The 22,970-nt window shown below is 39.2% G+C and overlaps 1 protein-coding gene across 7 annotated transcripts in view; it reads left to right on the top strand.

The window, feature by feature from the left end:
• The window catches only part of atp8a1 (ATPase phospholipid transporting 8A1), a gene marked incomplete at its 5' end in the record, with an annotated part of 101,898 nt that overhangs the window by 33,086 nt on the left and 45,842 nt on the right, over positions 1 to 22,970 (top strand). For 5 of the 7 annotated variants that reach the window (XM_038698923.1, XM_038698920.1, XM_038698924.1 and 2 more), the window contains 11 exon segments: positions 104 to 192; positions 3,342 to 3,386; positions 6,060 to 6,132; positions 10,345 to 10,450; positions 12,006 to 12,088; positions 13,478 to 13,527; positions 13,919 to 13,988; positions 14,883 to 14,967; positions 16,174 to 16,313; positions 18,330 to 18,468; positions 21,880 to 21,944. In XM_038698923.1, coding sequence (XP_038554851.1) covers positions 104 to 192; positions 3,342 to 3,386; positions 6,060 to 6,132; positions 10,345 to 10,450; positions 12,006 to 12,088; positions 13,478 to 13,527; positions 13,919 to 13,988; positions 14,883 to 14,967; positions 16,174 to 16,313; positions 18,330 to 18,468; positions 21,880 to 21,944 — 945 coding nt within the window. 7 annotated transcript variants of the gene reach the window in all.

Below are 22,970 nucleotides of genomic sequence, written 5' to 3'. Positions count from 1 at the left end.
CAAATATTTATTATGCCAACGCTTACTTGAAAGATCTATCTCTCCCTTTAGAATAAAATGTATACCCATGAAGTAAGTGTTATTCATGTCTTTGTCTATGTAGGTGAAATACATTTTCTCTGACAAGACGGGAACCCTGACCTGCAACGTGATGCAGTTCAAGAAGTGCACCGTCGCTGGTGTGGCCTATGGGTACGTTATGTTTTCCGCCCCCTTTTTTATTTTCCCTGATCCCCCCCTTTGCATCCTCTACCCCCCCCATCGCCATCATTAAATGCAGAGTGTGCATCATAGTACATCTGGCGTTTCTCTCTCCTCCCTCGCCTTCTCATTAGCAGCTGCATCAGTGCTCCTCTCAACATAAACTATAAATAAAAAGCAAAGGCACTTTACCGTCTCCTTCACAGGCTTTTGTCCATTGTTTGTCATCTTGGAGGTGTTTCAGTATATTCTCAGCAATGTCCAGAGCTTGAAAATGTCTTCCCACAAGTTAGAAATAAGAATACTGGTGAATCACTGTAAAGATAGCGATGTGGCAAAAATTTCCTTTTTTCCTCAGCTCCACTGACAAAAAAGCATATTTTATTACATTTTAACATTTCATTTAATCAGCTCTTAGTGAAGTTTTCCCCTGGATCTACTAATTTCATTTTAGTGCATAGATAATTAGCCTCAGTGCAAAACAAGTGGGAGAGCAGAGTATCTTTACAGAAGCAAAGCAAGTGCAGGCGTGACAGTACATGATTCATCCCATTAGGATTCAATTAAAAGCATGATTGATGAAGTGCAGGCTGAAGGACAAAAGAGAGGAGTCTCTGGAGTTCTGTGTACCAAAGCTCTCATTATGCTACGATTGCTAACACAGTGAAGACACATATGACTTCTCATGGTTTATCCCCAGGTCAAGAATATTATGTCACTTTAAGTAGTGACAATGTACATGTTGATGATGTGATACGTCCACGATCACAATCTTTTTTTTTTTTTTACACAAATGCAGCTGATTAAAGGCAGGGGCATCTTTTTTGGTATTTATATGTTTTGGACTACAGAATGTCTTTTCCTTTTTTTTTGTCTTTTTTTAACGGTTATTTAATTGGGTCAAGCCTGCTGGTCATCAGGGACAGACACTCCTGCAAAGATTGAAAATTAGGCAGCAGTCTCTCTCCTTCATCCCAAGCAGAGATGTTTTCTTTTGATTCTCTGAAACGAGGACTCCCACTTATGCAACTGATAAATATGGATGAGTATTTCATAGCAGGAGAGAAAGACAGGTTCTAATGAGGCAAGGTTTTTTTGATGATGCTATCGTTAGGACCTCTTTTCTTCTAGCTTCCCAAAATAAGAGTTGGGAGCGATAGATTCAAAAACATCTGTGCAATCACAAACATACAGTGCATTTCATTGTTCTGTATTCATAATGCACCAGACAATAACAATATTAACTGTAACAGTAATGTCATCCACTGTAGTGCTATTACTATGTAATCCATTTGCTTTAACTTCACTTCCTCTTCCTCCATATAATCAAATTATTTTCTTGAAACGCATTTGGACACAGTCGCTGCTCAAACACTTAACATGATTTTATTTATGTTGAGTGTCGTTTATCTCACTATTCCTCAAAATAAGTCCGGAAATTTTCACTAATGTGTGCCAGTATGTGTGGAAATTGATTGTGTTTTTGAACTGTAGTCTTTCCAGATCTGAAACACTAATACTGAGTGTTGAGTGTTCAGTTTTCATTGAGTTCATGACATGTTACATATTAACAATCAGTATTTTAGACACCAAAATGACTGAAACAGTGCTCTTCTAAATAAAGAATCTGTACACATATTTATCATACTAGCTAACAGTTGTTAATGCTACCACAGCAATGCTATTTCTTTAAAAGTACTCAATTAGGTCTAGGCTTTTACAGTATATAAGCAGCTTATATGACAATTAATGATATAAACTCATAATGAACTTATTATTGTATCAACTCAACAGTGAAACAGCTTAGCAAGCTTGATCCTGTTTGTTATAAACAGTGTGAGTTTGATGGCTTCCTCCCATCCTTATAATAGATGTCTGACTTCACTGCATCCAGTCTGTCTGCTTGCCTAAGGTTAATTGTGAAATATGGATAAAAGTAGCTGAGGCAGATATTGTTTAATTAAACTTGAAATTCTCTGTCAGTAACATGTCTCTACTTCTGGAATTAACATACTTGAATGGTTTTTAAACTCTTATTTATTAAGGACAGACTTCAAAGCATCTGACTCTACGTCAGGAAGTATTAGTATATTCTTGTGCAAAAAATAAAGAGATCATTTGAGTAAAAACAATGATAAAACACTTACTCTGTGGTGTGACTGACAAAGCCCCCCTGACACTGCTGCCTGCGTGTGTTCCTCACCACAAATTAAGTGCTGCTGTAATAATAAAGCCAACCCCAAGGGTGTAGACATTAATTAATTCCACTGGACTGGAGTCCAAATCTCAAGGAGCGATACTGTTTAGGTTAGAAAGCCTCCCAGAATCCTCCTGAGTGTTATTAGTTTGGAGCAGAGTGACAGCATATTTTTTAGATTAACTAAAGTGACAAAACTCTGAAAAAATATGCTTATTATATTATGCAATTTTGTGTAGGCAGTTTATCATTGGAAAGTGTAACCCAGTAGAAATGTACATTGGATACAATTGTCACATACTGTATGTTTAATACTGTACTGTGTGTTGTTAATGCACATAACCACGGTGTTGCTTCACCGAAGGTATAAGAGTGAACAGGCTCACAGCAGGAATCAAACTGAGTTCGAATCAAATGGAGAGCCATGGAGAGTAATATTCAGTGGAGCGCATCGTCTGGTCGGCTCCACTCCTTACAGTTAACAAAACCCTGCACTGCAGTTAGTCTGCCAGAGCAGAGATGTCAAAATAATTTGGTGCGTTGTTTTAGAGCAGTGTGCTCTCTGACCACATTTAGTTTCAAATATTGTTGTTTTCATTGCTACATTCATTGGTGGCCATGAAAATATACACAGAATACTCACATACACATTGCAGCTGTTGTTAAAGATAAAATTATTCCCAACATTCAAATACTCTCCACCACTTTACTTCTGGCTTTCTTGGTTTAGGTGTTTTTTTACATCTAAAAAATGCTTAGCAGGCCTGCTATAGTCACTGCTGTCAACCTAACCCCAACACCTTAGCTACAGTCCTTCCTGGCATCTGACCCGTCATACTCTAACTCATAAACAAACCCATATTTTATCCAATCCTGGCGCCTATACATTCATAGAACATGTTAACAGTAGACTTTGTCAACAAGATCATTTTTTCCCCAACAGTCACGTCCCTGAAGCTGAGGAGGGTAGTTTTGCAGAGGACGACTGGTAAGATGACTGGTGTGAAATGGTGGTCATTTTTTCCCGCTCTTCGCTTGTGTGATGTAAAAGTGCTGCCTTGCCTTGTGGAAATTGTGACTTTCAACACGATACCTCAATGTACTGTATGTTTTGTTGTTTTTTTCATTGTGCATTCAGTACACTTGGGACGTGTTGTATGTGACCGTGGCTCTTGATTTATCGTGTATATCTGTTGATGCGAAAGAACAGTCTTAAATGAATGTTGTAGTATTGCTGACAGTATTGTATTAGAATTATTATTGAATTCTAAGTAGTTACGTGTTGTGGCTTCCTAACAATCACATTTGCAGGTTTGCCTTCCAGGATTTACTGTTTGTTTTGTTGAGGGTGAAGCTGTGCAGCACATTCTCCATTTCCTCAGTTAACATCAAACTAACTTTTGAGATGGTAGCTGCACTCCCACTTACTCTGTCTCTCTCTCACACCTACACGCATGCACGCACACACACACACAACACACACACAACACACACACAGTCCTACTCTTAGATCCATCTGCTACAGTGTCGAGATCTGCAGTAACAGCATGGGTGTGTCTCATCCATTTTGCATGGGAGATTGGGGCCTGTTTGTTAATGTCTATTATGCCAGAATGTTGAATCTTGCTACTTTAAAGGAAGTTACCAGCTTTCATGAAAGCATGTCTCTTTTTGGCTTTTTTTTTCTCACTGAAACAACTGAGTTAGAGGCTTCATTTATACACCCATAGCTTAGAGATGAAGGAACAAGTGAAACATCAGTGTATGTTTTGTTGCTGAATGATAGATATAAAACAAAGAGCCAAAATAGAACTATCAGCCTTAATCCTATGGTTCTCTTTTAAATAGAGGTTAATTTAAATCAAATCATATCTCAGTCCTTGATCAAACACTGTAAAAGCTTACTGCCAACTTGACACAGGTCAGTTATAAATGCATAATTTCTTCTCCTAACTATCAAGAACAGGACAACATGGTGAGTCACTGGTTTGATCTAGAAGCAATCCCCAGCTATTGACTGTGAACAGCCATCACCCTTGTTCCCATAGTGACAGGACCTCAGTGTGCTGGCAGATAATCAATAAACTGGCTGTCCTTGACACTCAGCCCCATGCCTCATCACCACATTTCATCAAGACAATCGACGTGGCGAACTATGCTACTGCTGCTGTAGAGAAAGGCTTAGGGCTTCCTTCCCTGTACAGGGGTTAGAAATAGTAACAATGATCTCTTCAAAAACTAGATTAGATCCAGATAAATATGTAGTATTGATGTTGTTTTTTTAGTTGAAACATCTGCCCTCCTTGGTATGTGTTTACAGTATAAATTTGAAGCATGTATGTAGAAATGCAGACTTGGTTTTACGATTTCTCACTGACATATTTTAATAAAGCCTGAAAGTGGTTAATTTCCCCAACCTCCAGTACATCCACGTAGGTGTAACACAATATCAACTCCAGCCCTCCTGTTTAAGTGCTTTTCTTTGCTTTTCGTATGTTTCTTTCTTCCCAAACCTGTATATGTGGGGCAGTAGATAGGTGTATTACTGGCCAGATGGCTATTTGTGATCTGAACAATGTATCCTGTGGGGTTAGAAAAACTGGCAGCCTCAATAACATTTCTATCAAGCCCCAGTGCCATGGACAAAGCTGTTGTCTACCCGATCTATAGGACTCTATTTATCACAGAATCGTGAATCGATCTCTGCTGGACAGCCAGCGAGCGGCTGGTAGCTACATACTGAGCCACTGTTAGGGGGACAAAAACCTTTCTTTATATCAGTAAAAGGCCTTCTCTGCAATCCAAAACCAGTTCCAGTTCAGCATGAATTCCTGTTGTTGTTTCTATTCTTTTCTTTTGTTATAGTTCTAATGGACTGCAAGATATTGAATTATTTTGCATCTTGCCAGTAACAAAAAGCATTTCTGGGTCAAGTCTGAGAGACTAATTGTATTACCAGTAATTTATTAGGGCTTAGCTTTGATTGGTGTTTGAGTAATACGTTTTTTCTTAGCTGCAATAAATTCAGCCTGCCTGCCCTGTCCCTGTAAGCAGTTCTTCTTTCGTTGTTTCATTTCTAAAAAAGTCGCAATGCCATTTATTATTTACGGAAATGAATGAAGTGAAAATGATATATGAAATGGAAAATGAATAAATGACTGAGTGTGGATTGTTTGTGCATTGTGAAAGGATAATGTCCCATTTCAGGACATTTGCTTTCTCAAAGGATAATCAGCTTCTGGCAGCATGGACAGAATCCCAGACAGTCCCACTGTACATCACATTACTAAAGCCCAGGGGACCTGCATTTGCATTCTGCCTGCATTGCGGTTTATACATTTTTTAACAAATGTCAATACTGTTGGCGCACAGCACTGGCTGTGGCAATACATGTTTGAGTGGTGACAGTTTCAAGAAACGCGTTATTGTATCTGTTAGATGCTAGTAGAAAGATACTTTTATATAAACTTATCATGTTGTTGTCATATGCATTGTTGTTGTGAGAATATGCTGTGATCAGGATGGAGATTAATTATTTGTTCTTTATTAGTCTTGTGACGACATGTTCTAGTTGGCTGAATGGCTGTCAGTCATATAAAGTAGTGCTATTAAGTATTCCAGTGTGTTCTGTTGTTTTGACTTCTCCGTCTCTTCTTTCCAGCCACAGCACACACTCATCAGACGAGGCCGGATTTAATGACCCGAGCTTACTGGAAAACCTCCAAAGTAATCACGTAAGTAATGTCCGGGTTCCTTGCCACCCACCAGCAGTGACGGCTGCTGTTCAGGGCAAAACTAAGAAGGGTTTTGAATCCAATTGTGTGTGCTGGTAAGGTTGTGGATGTCTTCTTGCCAGTTTAAGTGGGCCTTAATGATGTGGTGGACTGGTGTTGGTTTGTATGTTGTGTCTTAAAAAATTATGGTCTTTTTATCTGGATCAAGACATCATGTTTTGACAATCAAATTGACTTAATTCTCTTTAATATCAATTTGATTAATATGCTGCCAAAGGGTATATTACTGTTTCTTGACAGGACATTGTAAACACAGGCAGGCAAACTACCTAATTAGCTGCTGCTGACAGGATGAAGACATGCTTCTTTGCTTATCCCCTGTGGGGGAGCTGTACTGCTGTACAGAGATTACATTAGTGTGAACATATGAACATGAAGACTGCCCAAAAATGACATAAAAAAATCAAATATTTGGCAATTTTGCCTTTGTTTTAAAGTTTGGACTCGGGCATGCATTTGGGGTCTGTCGCAGGATTCTAGAGAGAGCAATAAGGGCCACCTGTGGTAATGAAATGGGTGAAAACTGTGATTGATTGGCTGTTTGAGTCACCAAGCTGCAGAACAACATGGGGGAGGCAGAATGTCACATCTAATTACATACAGTAGCACCGCCTAGGGAAAGTAGTAATCCCACTGTGGTGTTTGCTTTGTTATGACAGCAGAATCTCTCCACACATTGAGTTTGTCTAGGATCTGCTTTAGTTTCATATTGATAGCCCTGTGCCCAGTGCTAATTATAGTGCACAACCAACTGCTGTTAAGAAACCACAGTCTCTGATGCTTCTGCTTATGATTAATCTATTGCGTTGTAGTTGTACTAATGCTCTGTTGATGGTGCTTGTCTTAATATTGTTACACTTTTACTTCCTAGTATCTTGTTTTCAAGTTAAGTCACCTATTATGTGGCAAGACTCCTGTCATGAAGTTGTCATGTATTTTGAAAGTTGAAATATTTAGACATTTGGGGAAATATATAATATATCTGCTTTCTTGCCGAGAGTGACGTGAAAAGCTCAATACTGCTGTCATATTTGTACGGTAAGTATAAAGGTAGCGCCAGCTCCCCCTTAGCTTAGTGCAAAGACTGAAAACAGGAGGAAACACCTAGCCTGGCTCTGTCCAAGGGTAACAAAATATACCTTCTAGCACATTTAAAGCTCATTAATTAACATGTAATGTCTTGTTTGTTTAATTTGTACAAAACTAAAAAGTAAAAGCAATATGTTGTAGTTTATGTTGGGTAATTATTGGACTATTACTACAAAAGCGAACAAGTTCCAAATATAATAAATCTACGAGAGAAATATTAAGTTTATGACATTATGTCCGACCTTCAAGGCATTCGATCAAACACTATTGATAAACCATTAATGCTTCCCTATCACTTGTAGGACACATAGATGATGCAAGGATACATTTAATTTATAACCTTGTGTTCTAACAGTTCAAACACTTTGTCCTTTTGGCCATCAGGATATTTCTTACTTAAATATTACTAATCCTTATCATTAACAACACTTTTGCATCACTGCAGGCTATTTGTAGTCTAGGAGTAGTGGTGATACAGTGTTTGAGGGGGATGGCAGACTAGAGGAGAGGGGAACTAACAGTGCTGGCAAAAATAAACATCCCCTCTGGTGCTTTTCATGTTCTCTTGAGTCACTGGACATGTTCTCCTTTGTGGGTGTTTGTTTGCTCGCTTGCTCGGCCGGGCTCTCGGCTTCATTTTCTCTTCACCCTTCAACTTTTTCCACGCTGGCCATGTCTGAATTGATGAGTGTCCGTCACTGTTGCTGTGACACACACTACCCAGGAGACAGTGGGGGTGATAGCTGAAAGCACAGTATTAGCTGTCATGTCTAATTGTGGCATGCACTCTCTGCCTAGGTTACTACCACCCATGATTGCAAACACACACACGTTGGTACTTCTATCCTTATAAGGACCCTTATTGACATAACATATTCCTTTGCCCATAACCCTAACCTTTCTTGTTTTCTTGTTGAGTTTTAGATGAGACGATCAATACCACTCTTATATCTATCTGTACATTCAATATGAAGCTGGAGCCAGGGGAAAATCAGCTTAGCTTGGCATAAAGAGAGCAGGGGAAACTGCTAAACTGGCTTTGTTCAAGTACATCTGCTTACAACACCTCTAAAACTCAATAATTAACACATAATATCTTGTTTGTTTAACTTAACTTGGCTCAGTGCAGTGACTTTCTGGAGTCTTATTTTTACAGTTAGGTTGCCAGGCAAACACCAGAAACTCACAAAACGTCAAACTATATGCCTAACCCCATCCTTAACTGTAAATTTAAACAAACTTAAAGCTAATCCTTAAGTTTAAACCCTTAATCAGCCCCTTTAGGAGATGAGAGCTGGCCAAAATGTCTGCACTTTCAAAAAGTGTCCTCACTCTAAAAGTCAACTGGCTTCTCACAAAGATAGAAATAAGAGTGCACACACGCACACACACGCACACACACACACACACACACACACTGGCATGTCCTTTAGAGGATACCTGTCAACCCAGACCAGATTAGCATGCTTCTTTGAGGCAGAGGGGACTCTTGCAGCCACCTGGACTGTAATAGACTCTGTGTACTTTCATTTACAAGAGGCCCTTTGATTTGCCCTCCCACCTCATTCACGTGTGGCTTTTGTTTGCTTTTGGAGATCTCTTATCAGAGTTGCCATGGCCAACAGAAAGAGAAGAGCAGATGTTTTTAAAGAATAAGCTGTCAATAGTGCATAGCTTATATCTGCTGTAGATGATGTTACCATAGGTCTTCAGTTTTGACAGTTGTATTTGTAATTGGTTGCTCATAATGTTTATTGTGATTCTTAATGTAGTAATGTTTATTCGTTCTGCTATTTATCTAATTTATAACAACCATTAGCAGCCTGATTACTGTGTGCTGTATGATTCAGACCCGTCGTAGCCCTGAAGGTAGCCAGTATCTCTGCCTCACTGACTAGAAGCTGGTGGTTCTGCAGCCTCAGAGAGGAGCCTTAGCAGATGCCTGTCCGAGTCTACCCCATGGCTAGTTAGTCATATGTTTCCCCTCATTAAAGTAAAATGCCCTCAGTATATAGATTAGGCCTTTTTTCATTAACTGAAGAAAGTTTATATTACATACACATGTATGAGTAAATGTCTGTCAGCATCTGGCCAGTCTGGTGGGATCCCATTGGCTTGTTCCCAGCAGCCATTAGTCTGGAGCCACATGTGTTTCAGAAACTGATAAACCTGAAGGTAGCTTCAACCAACAATATGTAGAGTTAATGGCTATTTACACAGATCTCTATTTACACAGATTTATTCTATCATAAGTGACGTTTTAAGTCAGTAATTTGAAATTTTGGGTAAGTGATTGGTGTGGAAAAATGTATTAATGCATTGTTTGAAAAATAAAGTTAAAATGAAAAGTTGTTTTCATGTGTTCCCAGGCCTTATCAGTTTTATTTAAACATTTTCAAAACAGTTAATAATCATAATCAATAATCAATATTGTCTCAGTCTGTGTTGCTGTTCCCCCTCTTTTCTGTTGATATAAACTATTGATTTGTGATGCACAAATAGTAGTTGAAAGGTTCTAAAATGTTGTCAGTGGGTTTGCAAACCATACCGAACTTAGAGAGCCTCTACAGCATGATGGACAACACTAATGATGACTTGGCTTGTGTAATGGTCAGAGACCAGACATGTTCGCATTAGATTTCAAGCATTTGTGCTTTGGTTCTCTGCAACAAAATGGAGATAGTAGTTTATAAAGCAAGTCAGTATTAAGCATCAGTTTTTCCAAACAATTCTTAATGTTTGATTTGCATTATGCTTGCTGTACAAGATAGGTTGAACTGAACAAGCCTGATGTAACAAACCTCAGGCATCTGGTGCCATAAAAAGATTTAAACAAATGCTACCTTTAAACCCAAATCTACATTATGTAAAATTTAAAGTTGACCACTCAACACATGTTATGGTCATTCAGGTTGATCAGAGTCAAACAGTGCACTCTCTTGTCATTGCTCTGTCTTTCTAATGTATAATCAAGGTCTTTCTAGTGGTTTTGTTTCTGTTTTGTTTGTGACATGGTTTATTAAAGAACATTAAAAGTCAAAGTGCCCTTTCTACTTCCTGTAGCCTACAGCTGCTATCATCCTGGAGTTCATGACCATGATGGCCATCTGTCACACTGCAGTCCCTGAGCGCACGGATGGAAAAATCATCTACCAGGCTGCATCTCCAGGTAGATCACACCTTCTGGATACACAGTTTGCTGCCCTGGCATTATCCCACTGTATGATTTATAAGCATGCATTATCAAAATTCTTTTTGATCTTAAGGTGTTTATTATCAAGGCTACAAAGCTTACTGTTTTACCAATGAAGTAGAGATAAATAAATGATTTTATATAAAATACCCAAGTTTGTAACAGATAGTTAGAACAGCAATCAAGTTCAGAGACACAATGACTCTATGTGAACTTAGTATTTAGAAAGTAATAAAGCCTTTTAAGTGTGCAGACGCACACACACAAAACTGCAGAAAATGTTACTTTCGTTACCTATAGATGGTGCAGTGGTACATTTATCTGCAATTCCAAACTGCTGCAGCTCGCAGAGATACTGGCTGGACCTGGTTCCAGGTGCTAGCAATGCTGTGTCCTTGATTTTTGTTGAGATATTTAATTTCCATCTAGTGACCTCTGTGTGTAAGCAAATGGAACACATCACTGCAGCCTCCGGTCTTTCATGAAAATTTATGCTTTTATTTTAACCATTAGAACAGGAAAGAGCCAGGAATCATATTATAAAATAAAATATCCTGTTTTCGGAGTGTATGGCGTATGTCACTTGTGATTCTGTGAGCCTCAGTTTGATCCCTCAGTCTATCACATTCACAGCAGTGAGGAGACACCTGCCAATCAAGAAAACATTCCCTTAAACGCAATTCTTTTTAACTTGACAAACTCAATGCCAGTAGAAGAGGTGAAATTAAACACTCTAAAAAGACTAAACATTTGTTGCATTTGTATTTTACAAGCATGGCTGCAGCTTAAGGTATTAGCACATTGGCTTCACCAGTGGTTGCCCCTAGCAGCACTATGTAAATTTCCTGAAAATAAAGGACCATCCTAATGAACTCTGAAAATGTCACCATGCTGGAGGGCACAAATCTGTGGTCCAAATGTAAACAAAGAAGTAGCTCTCGTGGGATGAATTAAAAACACATTTCCTGATGATTTTGAATACACAAGTAACGTTAGTAAGCGTATATGTAAAACTGTCCTAAATTCAGGTTGATATATAAATAATAAATGCTTTTCAATTTCTCTTTATGATGAAAAATCTATATATATAGTAACTGTACAAAGAAAAGCTGCTTTTTATCTTACATTTTGCTTTAGATAAGAGAGATTACCCTTTTTGCATGATTGATTAGAACAATCATAGTGTTATGACGATTTAGGGTTTGAAGCAGAGCGGGGATTGGCTGTAAAGAGAAGGGTAGTTAAGTGAACTGTAAAAAAAGAGCAGAGAGATTTTTTTCTTACCTTGCAGCATCCTTGTGCAAGCTGCAGCATCGGCTACTTGGTCCACAGCTTTAAGTCATTGCTCTCATTGTGACGATGTGTCAAGATAGAGTAGTTTTAAGTAACTAATGTGAACTGATGTGTCCTCATAAATGTCAGGTTAAAATTCCAGGTTATGTTGAGACAGCACTGTGTCTGCAAACAGTCTGGGCGCTTGTACTTTTTGTTTGTTTAACTGTAACATTTTGGGTTTCTGTTTGCTTTCAAGATGAAGGAGCTCTGGTGAGAGCAGCACGAAACCTTGGCTTTGTGTTTTCTGGTAGAACCCCAGACAGCGTCATTGTGGAAATGGTAAGTTGGATAAGACAAGTTAAATGAAAGTCATGCAAGCTGTTGTTCTGATGAGTGTATCCACTAAATCTTTAATATGAGTATTATGATGATTTAGTAATACCTCTAGCAAGATAAAAAGACAAACTATAAGGCTGTGTCACACTGATAAATGTTTGATACCAACGACAAGGGTATCGGCAAAATTCAAGTAAGTAAATGTAATATACTTAAAGATTATACAGATTTTGTTTTTCTATACCAGTTTTCCATTTGTGCGCTAAATAGACAGGAGCATCTACAGCTTGTTTCAGACAGAGGCTGAAATGAGGGCCTGCATGAAGGGCCAGTATAAGTATATTGAACTTTGAATCATGCAAAGCTACCGTACAGTAGACACAGAACTACAATATAGTGCTGGAAATGCAGTATAATAGGTCACCATTAAACAATTTTTCTGTCATTAATGAAGGAAACAAATTTCTTCATTCGTCCATATGCTTTGGAATATCTCACTATTTCCCATGCAGCTGCAGACATAAAAGACTGTGTGCTGAGAAGTATGTATAATAACTATGAAGCTTTAGCCAGCAGTTTATTAGCTTAGCTTAGCATAAAAACTGGAAATGGGTAAATGGGATAGTCTGTCTCTGTCCGACTGCTGGGTCCATCTACATATTTATCATATATCCTGTATGGAGTGGTATTAATCTTCTCATTTAACTCTTGGCAAGAAAGCCCGTATTTCCCACAAGTGTTGAACTAGTGCTTCTACCACACTGCACATCCCAGTTATTACAATATGTAGAATATCTCTAGGCAGTAACTTAAGTAATTAATTCACTATTTTTATTTTTTATTCCAAAACACCCCTTGAGCTAAAACTAATGCATAATGACAGAGACATCCGCCTCTTGTATTCACATGGGCACAGTAATGGAAAATGATGAACATCACATTTGCTGTGATTGTGTGTCCTCTCCAAAGCTCAGGTCACCATCCTGTTTTTCCCTTAATTTGCTAACCTGATGATTGCCACTGCTGAGGCAGAAAGGCCAGAACCATTACAATTTTTTCCCCCTCTGCTTAGAACATCTTGTCTCCAAGACATATGTCGAATTTCTTAACCTTTATTAGGTCTTCTAAAGCTCTCAGCATCTTTTTAATCACTCTGTCTTGTACCTGGCGGTCTCTACAATTAGGGAAGTTAATTAAATTTTACCTTGTTATTCTCCCTTCATCAGCTCGGTGCAGGCAACTGATAAACACATTTAAAGTGCAATTAAGGCTGATTTGAGTAGAGTGGCAGGGTTGGCTTGTGCTACTTAAGATAAGTTGTCTCAGAAGAAGACTGAAGTTGAGATGTGTCCATTTTGGAGTATGTTAATTTGCCTGTCTCTTTGGATTTAGCTCGGAACAGAGGAGAAGTATGAACTACTTCATGTGCTGGAGTTTACAAGGTAAACTACTTTGATAAGTGCCTTATTATTTTCATCAGATATCATGTGCATGACTGCTGTATCCTGTAATTTGTTGTCCATACATGCCATAGGTATACAAACATTATTGAATTTGCTGTATGAACCAAAAAAAAGTTGTATGAAATCAGAGTTCATCATCTTCCTTTTGTCCTTATGATTTGTACTATTTAATTGTGTGACTTAGGTGTGATATCTTGCTACCCACCTCTTTCTAATTTCAGCAGGCTGGCTCAAACATATGCTGGCTCAAACATCACTTGATAATTTGCTTTAGTGGCTGTAACACCTTGTAATGTGATGTCTCTCACTTGCATTCGCTCCTCATCCCACCTTCGTCTCTCTCTCGTTCTCTTGCCTTTTTCTCTCACAGCACAAGGAAGAGGATGTCAGTCATCATGCGCACCCCATCTGGGAAGATCCGCCTCTACTGCAAAGGAGCTGTGAGTGTCTGTCTCTCTCCATGGCAACGTATGACAGCCCATCACCATCATCATCAAACACACACACACACAAGTGTTGAGCGCTCTCCTCCCCTTATTGCCTCTTGCTCTTGTCAGGAAATCTTTTCAATGAGCACCAGCATTTTAAAGCAAGATTGCCTCATTTTACACATGAGTATCTTTTGCAAAATATAGGTGTACAAACATTTTGTGTCACAGGAAGGCGCTCAGCTACTAGTGACTACAAGACTAGCCCCATTCCACAGTTGCACAAGTATCTGGATCTCTAATTTTAATGATTGGGTAACATGTTGCTCTATGTTCTGCTAAGAACATTTAATAAAATTAAGTAGTTGGAAGGGATGCCATGTGAATAGTGAGCCATGTCATGTTAGTAACAGTTTTACACAAATGCATATCATTCAGTATATATATATTTATTAAAGTCTTAAGTAAGCTATAAAGACAAGTATACCAAACAAATGCATAATTTCCCTAATTTTTCAGTTAGCAGGTTTATTCCTACTACTTGACATGTTTTACTTTTGCTTGACATGTGACATTTGACGCTTGATTATATCAACAAGGGAATTTGCTAAATGCACGGGAAGTAATTATCATGTTTAGTACGTATGTTTTATTTTTATTTTGATCCTAAACTCTTAAATGATCTGGTTGTTTTATGTTATTAAAACACATTACTCACAGAATAATTTATCCATTACAGGATACACGTACATTATTATCAATTCACCTTCAACTGCAATTCTGTGTAGCCGCAGAAAGGGCTGGATCCAACCTGAGAGCACCTATTTGCCCTATAGCCCATATCCAGGAGGTTCCTTTCTTTCCTCTCTGGGTGTCAGTAACCAATGAGTGTTTGTTTCACTTCAGGACACCGTGATCTATGACCGTCTGGCAGACAGCTCTAGGTACAAAGAGATCACGTTGAAGCACCTGGAACAGTTTGCCACTGAGGGTGAGTGAACAAACATCGCCCCCTTTCTGCCAAAAGTAAAACCTCTTTGAGGATGCTTCTGATGTAGGTGCTTTCCTTATTTTTTTCTGGCCATTATAACCAACTGATCATCAGCTGCAGCAGAAAGAGTAGTTTTCTTTTCCATACAACTTAAATAATAAATCCTCATATGTCATTATTTGACAAAACAGTAAATCCTAATATGAGGATTTTGAAGCCATATTAACATAAGGCAGTGGAGGTGAAAAAAACTGCACCAGAGACTCTCCTTTTTGTGTTCATACTGCCCCCTTGTGAGACACCAACAAAATTATGTCATTGGGAATATTTAATGCAGGCTAAATATAGCATTCAGGACAGACTGTGAAGATCTTCAGTCGCTGTAATTTGGAGAGCCTTTAATAAGATATAACTTTCTTTATATTTCTGACAAGAAGAATTAGCTATTAATAACTACATAAATGTTATTTGCATTGAAGTCTTAATTATTTTCAGATATTTGAAATCGCAACAGATTTATGCTCACATGAACTACAAACACAATTATTGATACAGTGCACAAATATTTGCACATTATTTATATCCATGTCAAACTGTGTCAGATGTTTTTAATCTGCTTGCAATACAAATCTTATGTATAGTAAGTGCCCAGATGGGTGGGATTTGCTGCATTAGCATAGTATAAGGCTGGTTATAATGTTAGCTGTTGGGGAAAGAAATTATATTCCATCATGGTTTTCTTTTTCTCTCGTAGTTTATTTGACAGGGAAAAGCTCATGAGCAACAAAAAAATACAAACCCAAATGAATTACAAATTAGCCAGAGTATGCATATATGGCTAATTGCCATTATTTATCCTTGGTCAGATAGTAGTAAAGCATCCATAAAATAATATACAATATCATATAAAATTAATGTACAAATTAATGCACAAAATAGTACACTACACATTTACCATCAAATAATACCACTATATAACATATGCTGCCATATATGCAGTGTTGTGTTCTACATGGTAACCACCTACCCACTTCTTCTGGTCGGAAATGTACAGAAAAACTTAAGAAATAATTGAATGATTTTAAGTTACTGCTTCTCATGTAGAAGTATTCATTCAACTATACAGTGTGTATCTACCCAAATGGCATGCTTAACATCTACTAGAGAGCTCATTCTAGTAAACTGTAATGCTGTTTCCTCTTCCAGGGCTGCGCACTCTGTGCTTTGCTGTGGCAGACATCAGTGAGTCGTCCTATCAGCATTGGCTGGAGATCCACCACAGAGCCTGCACCTCCCTGCAAAACAGAGCCCTAAAACTGGAGGAAACCTACGAACTAATTGAGAAGGTTTGCTAATTGAAAAACTGACATGTGTTTACGTGGTATCAGTTCCTAAAGCCTCACTGCCTGTTATATTCCCTGAACTAGTCATTTTGCATGCTAGTCCAACCATCAGACATTTCATTGTGGAATGCAGTGAGCATGGCAAGTGAGAGGCAATTTTTCTTTATCTGGTTACATACTGCATTTACTTTATGTACAAGGTTTCATACTAATCACTTTTTGATAGACTTCTGTGCGTTTGCAGAAAAATCAGACTGGGCATAAACTCAGGGCCTACTGTGTAACTAATGGGGGCAGTGTAATCACACCTGGAATGTGGAAAAAATTGTGTGTTTGTGTGAGAGAGATTCAAGGTTTCACCAGCAGGTAGAATTGGTTTCCTGTGAGGTGGGTCTATGTGGAAGCACTAGTCAAATACAGGAAGCCACAGTCGTAAATCAACCACTTGGCATGTTCTTCATGGCTGCTCCTGGCCGCCCAAAACAAATGGAGGCAATCAATCATGAAATAAACATAAAAGCTTTCAGAGAGGAAAATGTAATGTACATTGCTTAATGGGCAGAGTGTGGCACTGATTCTGCCAGGGTTTGGGGTTCATTGCACCTCAGGGGCCACCCATACTTAGAAATGCGCACCGTAACACCACATGGGGGCACAATGGAGTTGAGAGAGAGACATTCCTACTCTGAGTGAAATCATTCTGAAGTTACTCCTTCACATCATCTCTCAAACAAAAGGCTCAAGTGTGATTACTTATTTTGTAAGAAAATGTTAAAATGTGATAAACTGCATATGACTCAGCCTTGATAGGAGGTAGTTTATAATAAATTGTAAAATGTTACTGAATAGCTTTGTTATTGCATTATGTAGTTAGAAGCTGTTGTACTTCTTTGATACCTAACATTCCATTTATTATTATTGTCAATGATTATTTATGATGGCCATTACTTTTACAGTACTGTACATATTATTTTTCCAATATCATCCTGACCATTGGTTTTCTACTCTCATATTACACTTTGTTCTAATCTAGAGTATGTACAACTGCTCCAGTCTCTGTAGGAAACCTTTTACATCAACTTTACTGATTAGTTTAAGCTTAAATTGATTATTTCTGGGCTGACTTACAGTTACCAGTAACTGGACAGAATATTCCAGGAAGGATATCAGGCCAGTGTTTAATGCAACAGAGATAAAATTCCAGTCTTCTCCTACATTGCAGGCCCAGTTTGCAAAGTTATAACTTATCTTCTTACACATAAGGAGCAGAATACTGACTATACAGTAGTGACTCTCCACAGTGACTGGTGAATTCAGAGGTGTAGGTCTCAGTGCTACATGGACACTGAGCCACAAATACTATCCCTTAAATTATGGTTAATCCACTGACACCAGACAGAATCTACCAGCATTTGGCTGTGGTTCTTAACATCACTAGCGAAAAAGCTTATCTAACACCAACCAAAGGAACAGTAGAACAGTTCACATCAAAAAGGCAAATGAGGACTCATTAGATATAGTTATGTTCTTCCCCAAGCACAGTTTTCCCATGCTATGCGGAGAGGACAGAGCTCCAGATGTACAGGCAGCAGGGCTCAGGTCACAACTTCAAGAGTTTCCTCTGCTGCTAGCTCCTGTCCCCCCTCTACCCCTGGGTCTTATCAAATCTTTGTCCCTGTGATGGCCCCATTTGAGCCCACAACAAGCCCCAAAGAACCACCAAGATTCCTGGGAAGAACACCAACAGTATTTTGTGGGTGTGCTTGTGTCGGAGAGATTGTGTCTGCAGATACACACACAGGGGCATAGTAACCAGTCCAAGACCCTTTAAGCCCTTGTTTTCCTGGGTGATAAGCAAGAGCAGCTGATGAGGGTGAAAACGTGACTGAGTGAGTGACACAGTCCCGGCTCACATGTTTCTCTGACACATGATGTTTTAAAGGCCTTCCTCTGTTGTATTTGCCACTTACGGACTTTTGTATTGACTTTTTTCCTGTCTTTTCTTCATTTCGGGTGTAGAACCTGCAGCTGCTGGGGGCCACGGCGATAGAAGACAAGCTCCAGGATAAGGTGCCAGAGACCATTGAGACTCTGATGAAGGCGGACATCAAGATCTGGATCCTGACGGGGGACAAACAGGAAACGGCCATTAATATTGGTAAGACTCAGGGACAGTAAGATGGCTATGGTCTTTGAACTTCATGTTTTACTTGGATGCTGCTCTGATGTGTGTCATGTAACTTGAGATATTGTTTTATCACTAAAATATTACCAACAATGGAATGATTCTCAACCAGTAGAGGGAAATTAGATTTCATTATCCTTTCTTCCACGTGGAGGTCAAAAGTCAAAGTTGCAGTGACCTGGAGGTAGTTGGTATCTGCATGTTGCTGACCTGGAGACTAAAATCTGCATCCTCCACTTAAAGTGCAGTATCTTTACACACTTTGCCTCCCTGTTGCCCATAATGTCTAAAGAAATCATATATTGTAGTGTATTGAAGCTTGATACAAGTTCAGTGCTGCTACCAGTTGTTAAATAGCAGAACAATCCTAGTAATGTAGGTGGATTTATGGTGCCGAGGACCAACAGGTGGGCCTCCATAAAATCCTGCAGTGGATTTAAATTAATAAAATCTACAGGATTTAAAGGGGCAACCCAACAATTTAGTATTGCACTTCCATAAAGTTGGGAAAATCACAAGAACTTTGAAGCCACAGAGGCCAAGATATCCTGACTTTTAGTCTTTAGTATGGGTCAAGTACCAAAAACACAGATTCCTACATTTCCTGTAATACAATTCACTTGCATAATCATTAGGGCCATCCTGGCTTCTAAACGCCTGTATTTTTAAACCCCACATTTTGAGCTTTCAATACAGGAATTCTTTAAAATATTGATTCATGTAAGTCTCAAAGCTAAACTGAGATAACACTGATGGTGTTAGAAAGAAAACTAGAAAATCTCCTTTCAAAGGTTGGTGGATTGCCCCTTTAATGTAAAATCATGTACATACAGTTTGCACCCTCTTACTTCAATAAATATTTGTGTGTCATGACATAGTCCTGCTTGTGCACTTGGTGTCAAACCAAAAAGAAAGTTGCTGGTGAACCTGATCTATGTTGTGGTAAATAGTACACCAGCCTCTTACAAGTACTCCAGTCAGTCCTGTGGTCATTCTTCACCCAGTAAGATGAACAAGCTGAATGCTTTTCTGTCACACATATCTAGCAAAAGCATCTGTTGAAGAATGCTAGATGATGTATGGGCATACTGCACTGACATGAAAGAAATAACATGCATATGTACACAAGGAGGCTGCTCTCATATGTCTGGCCCCCCCAGAGGTTTTAGCCTTGCAGATGTTATCAGAAAGGTGAATCATTAAGTATGGTCCACCAGTTCCTGTTCAGTTTTGTTAATTGGCCCTGGTATTATAGCTCTTAGATGTGGCTAAAAACTATGAACAGAAACAACCTTGAATACTGCCAACATTTAAATACAGAGGCCAGAAAAATAGATATGAAAAGTACCTTTGTTTGTGGGTATACCTACCACTGTGGCCTGACTGAATCAGCCCTTTGTGCCCACTTTGCCCAGATGTGAAGGAGCTCCGCAGAAGCACACGCTCACTGGAAGTATTTTTACAGGTCTGCCGTTTGACTAGGTTGCTCTGTAAAATATTTTTACTAATTTCCTCACTGAAAGACGATCCCCATTTCCAGGTTTAATGGTGCGCCTTTTGCCACATTGGATTGGTGGATTTAGCCCATCACATTTATATTTTTCTACATTTCCAGGTGGCCTGAACCACCCAAATGCCATTCTTGGCACAGAATATTGGGTATATGTGGGATATTTAAGCATGGTAGATTGTTTGATTCAAAGACTGTTATTTTTTCAGTTTGTCTCTAATCCTCAAGTATCATGACATAATTTACAGTAAATACTCTCACACCGTGTTGTTGGCTGCCTGAGGAAAGAGCAATGTTTGTTCTAGGACACGCTCCTGGTGATGTGAGCTGTTTGTTGAGGGGAGTTAAACGTACGTAATGCTTAGGACAGGTTAGAGCCAGAATTCAATGAAAGAAAAGTGCCCGCTGTTCAGCTTGTTGGGGAACACTACTCACTTTACTTAAGGTATTACAGATGACAAACAATGCCCTGTTAATTTTGGCCAGAGTGCATCATCCCCTAAAGCAGAGAGACATGAGAGAGGAAAGACAACCCCTTTACTGACGTATGAAGACATGAGCTTCCATAATACCTTCCTTCCAAGCTACTTCACCATGTCCAGCAATTCATTTCAGGTCCCTCATATATTTGGAGTGCCCACTGTAGTTCTGTCTTTACAGTTATTGTTGCTCCCTTCTCAACATTTAAGATAACTGTGACTTGAGTGTCCCTGTTACACAATCCTCAAGTCCTGTGAGAGCAGTGTTTGGTTCTGCCTGAGATGGAGAAAGGCCAGGAATTCAACTTCTCTGGTGAAATAAAAAAGGGCAGTTTGGCCGCAGTCAAATGAGCTTAAGGTAAACACATTAAGCGGAAGGGGCTGTGGCAGGAATTGACAAGGGGGAAGGGAGTAGAGAAGTTGTGTTGAGATGGGGAGGCGTTTTCCTCACATTGGCAAATTTTTTGACGTTTGCACCTTTGCACTTAAGAAAACAATCTGCTGGACCCCAACCCTGTTTGGTTTTGACTCTGGAGGTGAACCCCTCTCATTTCCTCATGCAAGCCCCCCTCTGTGTGTACTGTGTGTTCACTATTGTGTTTGACTGTGAATGTGTGTTTTTGTGTGTTTTGTGCATAATCTTATCTCCGTTTCACACAGAAAATGACACCCGTGTATTCAGAAAAAATTAGCTTTGTGGTAACCCCCTTAAAGAAACTTAAATCTCTTTCCAGACAGAAGCAAAGTGTTGAAGCCCACAAATATTCATGTGGTTATGCCACAGATGGCAGCCTTTTCATCCAGCCATGGTTTTAAACTGAAGGCTTCATTCTTGGTTTGTTTTTCCCCATTTCTGTTTTCCCCAATGGGAGGCTCCCTCTACCACCTTGCTGGTGACCCTGAGCATCTGTCTCAGCCAAGAGCTGAGGGGAACGCTCCCCGGAGAGTCATGTTGTGTAACTCAGAGTTGTAACAGCCTATTAAAACAGGAACCTGACAAACCCTTGTAAACCAAACTCATTAGTCATGTCCCGCGGCAATGGCTCTGAGCTGTAACATTTTAATTGGTGTCCCTTAAAATGTATTGCTGCATACTGTAGTATCCCTTTGATTGATTGATTTTCTTCTTTTTTATTTTTTGTTTTATCTATTTCATGTGTGTGTGCATGTGTGTTTGGGTCACACGTAAATAAGTTATCAAGCCAAAGGAGGTTATTAAAACTAAAGTGAACTACAATAGTATTTTAGTGGTAATTTAATTTATCTATGTATTTTTTTATGCATTTTTAAGCATTTCCTGCGTACATATGTTCTTACTTTCCAGTCTTTTCAAGTCTAATACATCTGCTCTATAAAACATTGAATTTCATCTTCTGTTTCTCTGTTTTTCTGTAGGACATTCCTGCAAACTACTGACCAAGAACATGGGCATGCTTGTGATCAATGAAGACACTCTTGATGTGAGTATTTAGCATTTTGCTTTCTCACAAATTCATCAGACTTCCTTACACACAGAACCAAAAACCTCACCAAAGCACATAAAGCTCACCACTGTTTCACAAAATGTTATTTACCAACACTGTTGCTTCTTCTAATCTACACTTAACTCACTTATCTTGGGTCAATTAATCAATTTAATCCTAATTTAATTTCTCCATGTCAGTGCTATAAACAAAGTTACCTAATTTCCATTTACCTCATGCAGCATTTTCAATATTGCCCCCATTATATATCTACTGTAGTTTTATATACATGGAAAATTCTCTCCACTTTGTGTGAACACAAATTAAAACAATTACTTAGACATATTTTCAAATACTTGTTACTGATCTTGAGTGCAAAAATATCACCAGAACATCACCCAATCCCTGTGAAAAAAATGTCTCCAAACTGAAAGGACGAGGCCACTGGGAGCCTTCCACACACACAGTCACCACACATCCCAAATCTGCCTTTAACATCTTTAAGACACCCAGCAGAGAAGTCTGTTGACCCCCCGGCAGGAGATCCTTGTCTGTTGTTTCTGAGATTGAAAAGGGCAAGTCCCTGCACTTCCAGCAGGAGAAACCTCAGCAGAGGAACCGCATATGAAGGAGAAACTCAACTGGGTTTAGATTGTCTGACAAGAAGGGGGGAATGGTGAGAAGAAGTGGATGAAGGAGGGAAAAGCAGCAGGGTGGCGTTTGGGGGTGATGACGGACGGCCTTCACTCTGTCAGCCAGTCGTTAAGCGTGATAAATGAAGTTGAGGTAGAAATGTAGGGTCGGTGCATTCAGAAAGCTCACGGACTGGCGCTTTGAAATGTCAGTTCCGATTCTCCTGTGGTTGAGCAGATGCTTACATAAGGCGGTTTGTTAAAATGCGAAGAGAGAAACCTCTCCACCCAGGCTTCGGAGGCACAGTGAACAGAGGACCAGGCACCAGGGCTGGTAATTCTGAGTGCTCTTGTTCTGCAAAAGTAGAGTAATTGGAGCCTGTCTTCCATC

This window comes from Micropterus salmoides, unplaced genomic scaffold (assembly GCF_014851395.1).
Source record: "Micropterus salmoides isolate LMB-PRFRI ecotype aquatic unplaced genomic scaffold, ASM1485139v1 Ms_hic_scaffold_5, whole genome shotgun sequence".
Lineage (NCBI taxonomy): Eukaryota > Metazoa > Chordata > Actinopteri > Centrarchiformes > Centrarchidae > Micropterus > Micropterus salmoides.
Note: the sequence above shows the minus strand (reverse complement) of the source record. Positions and strands in the feature narration are given on the sequence as shown.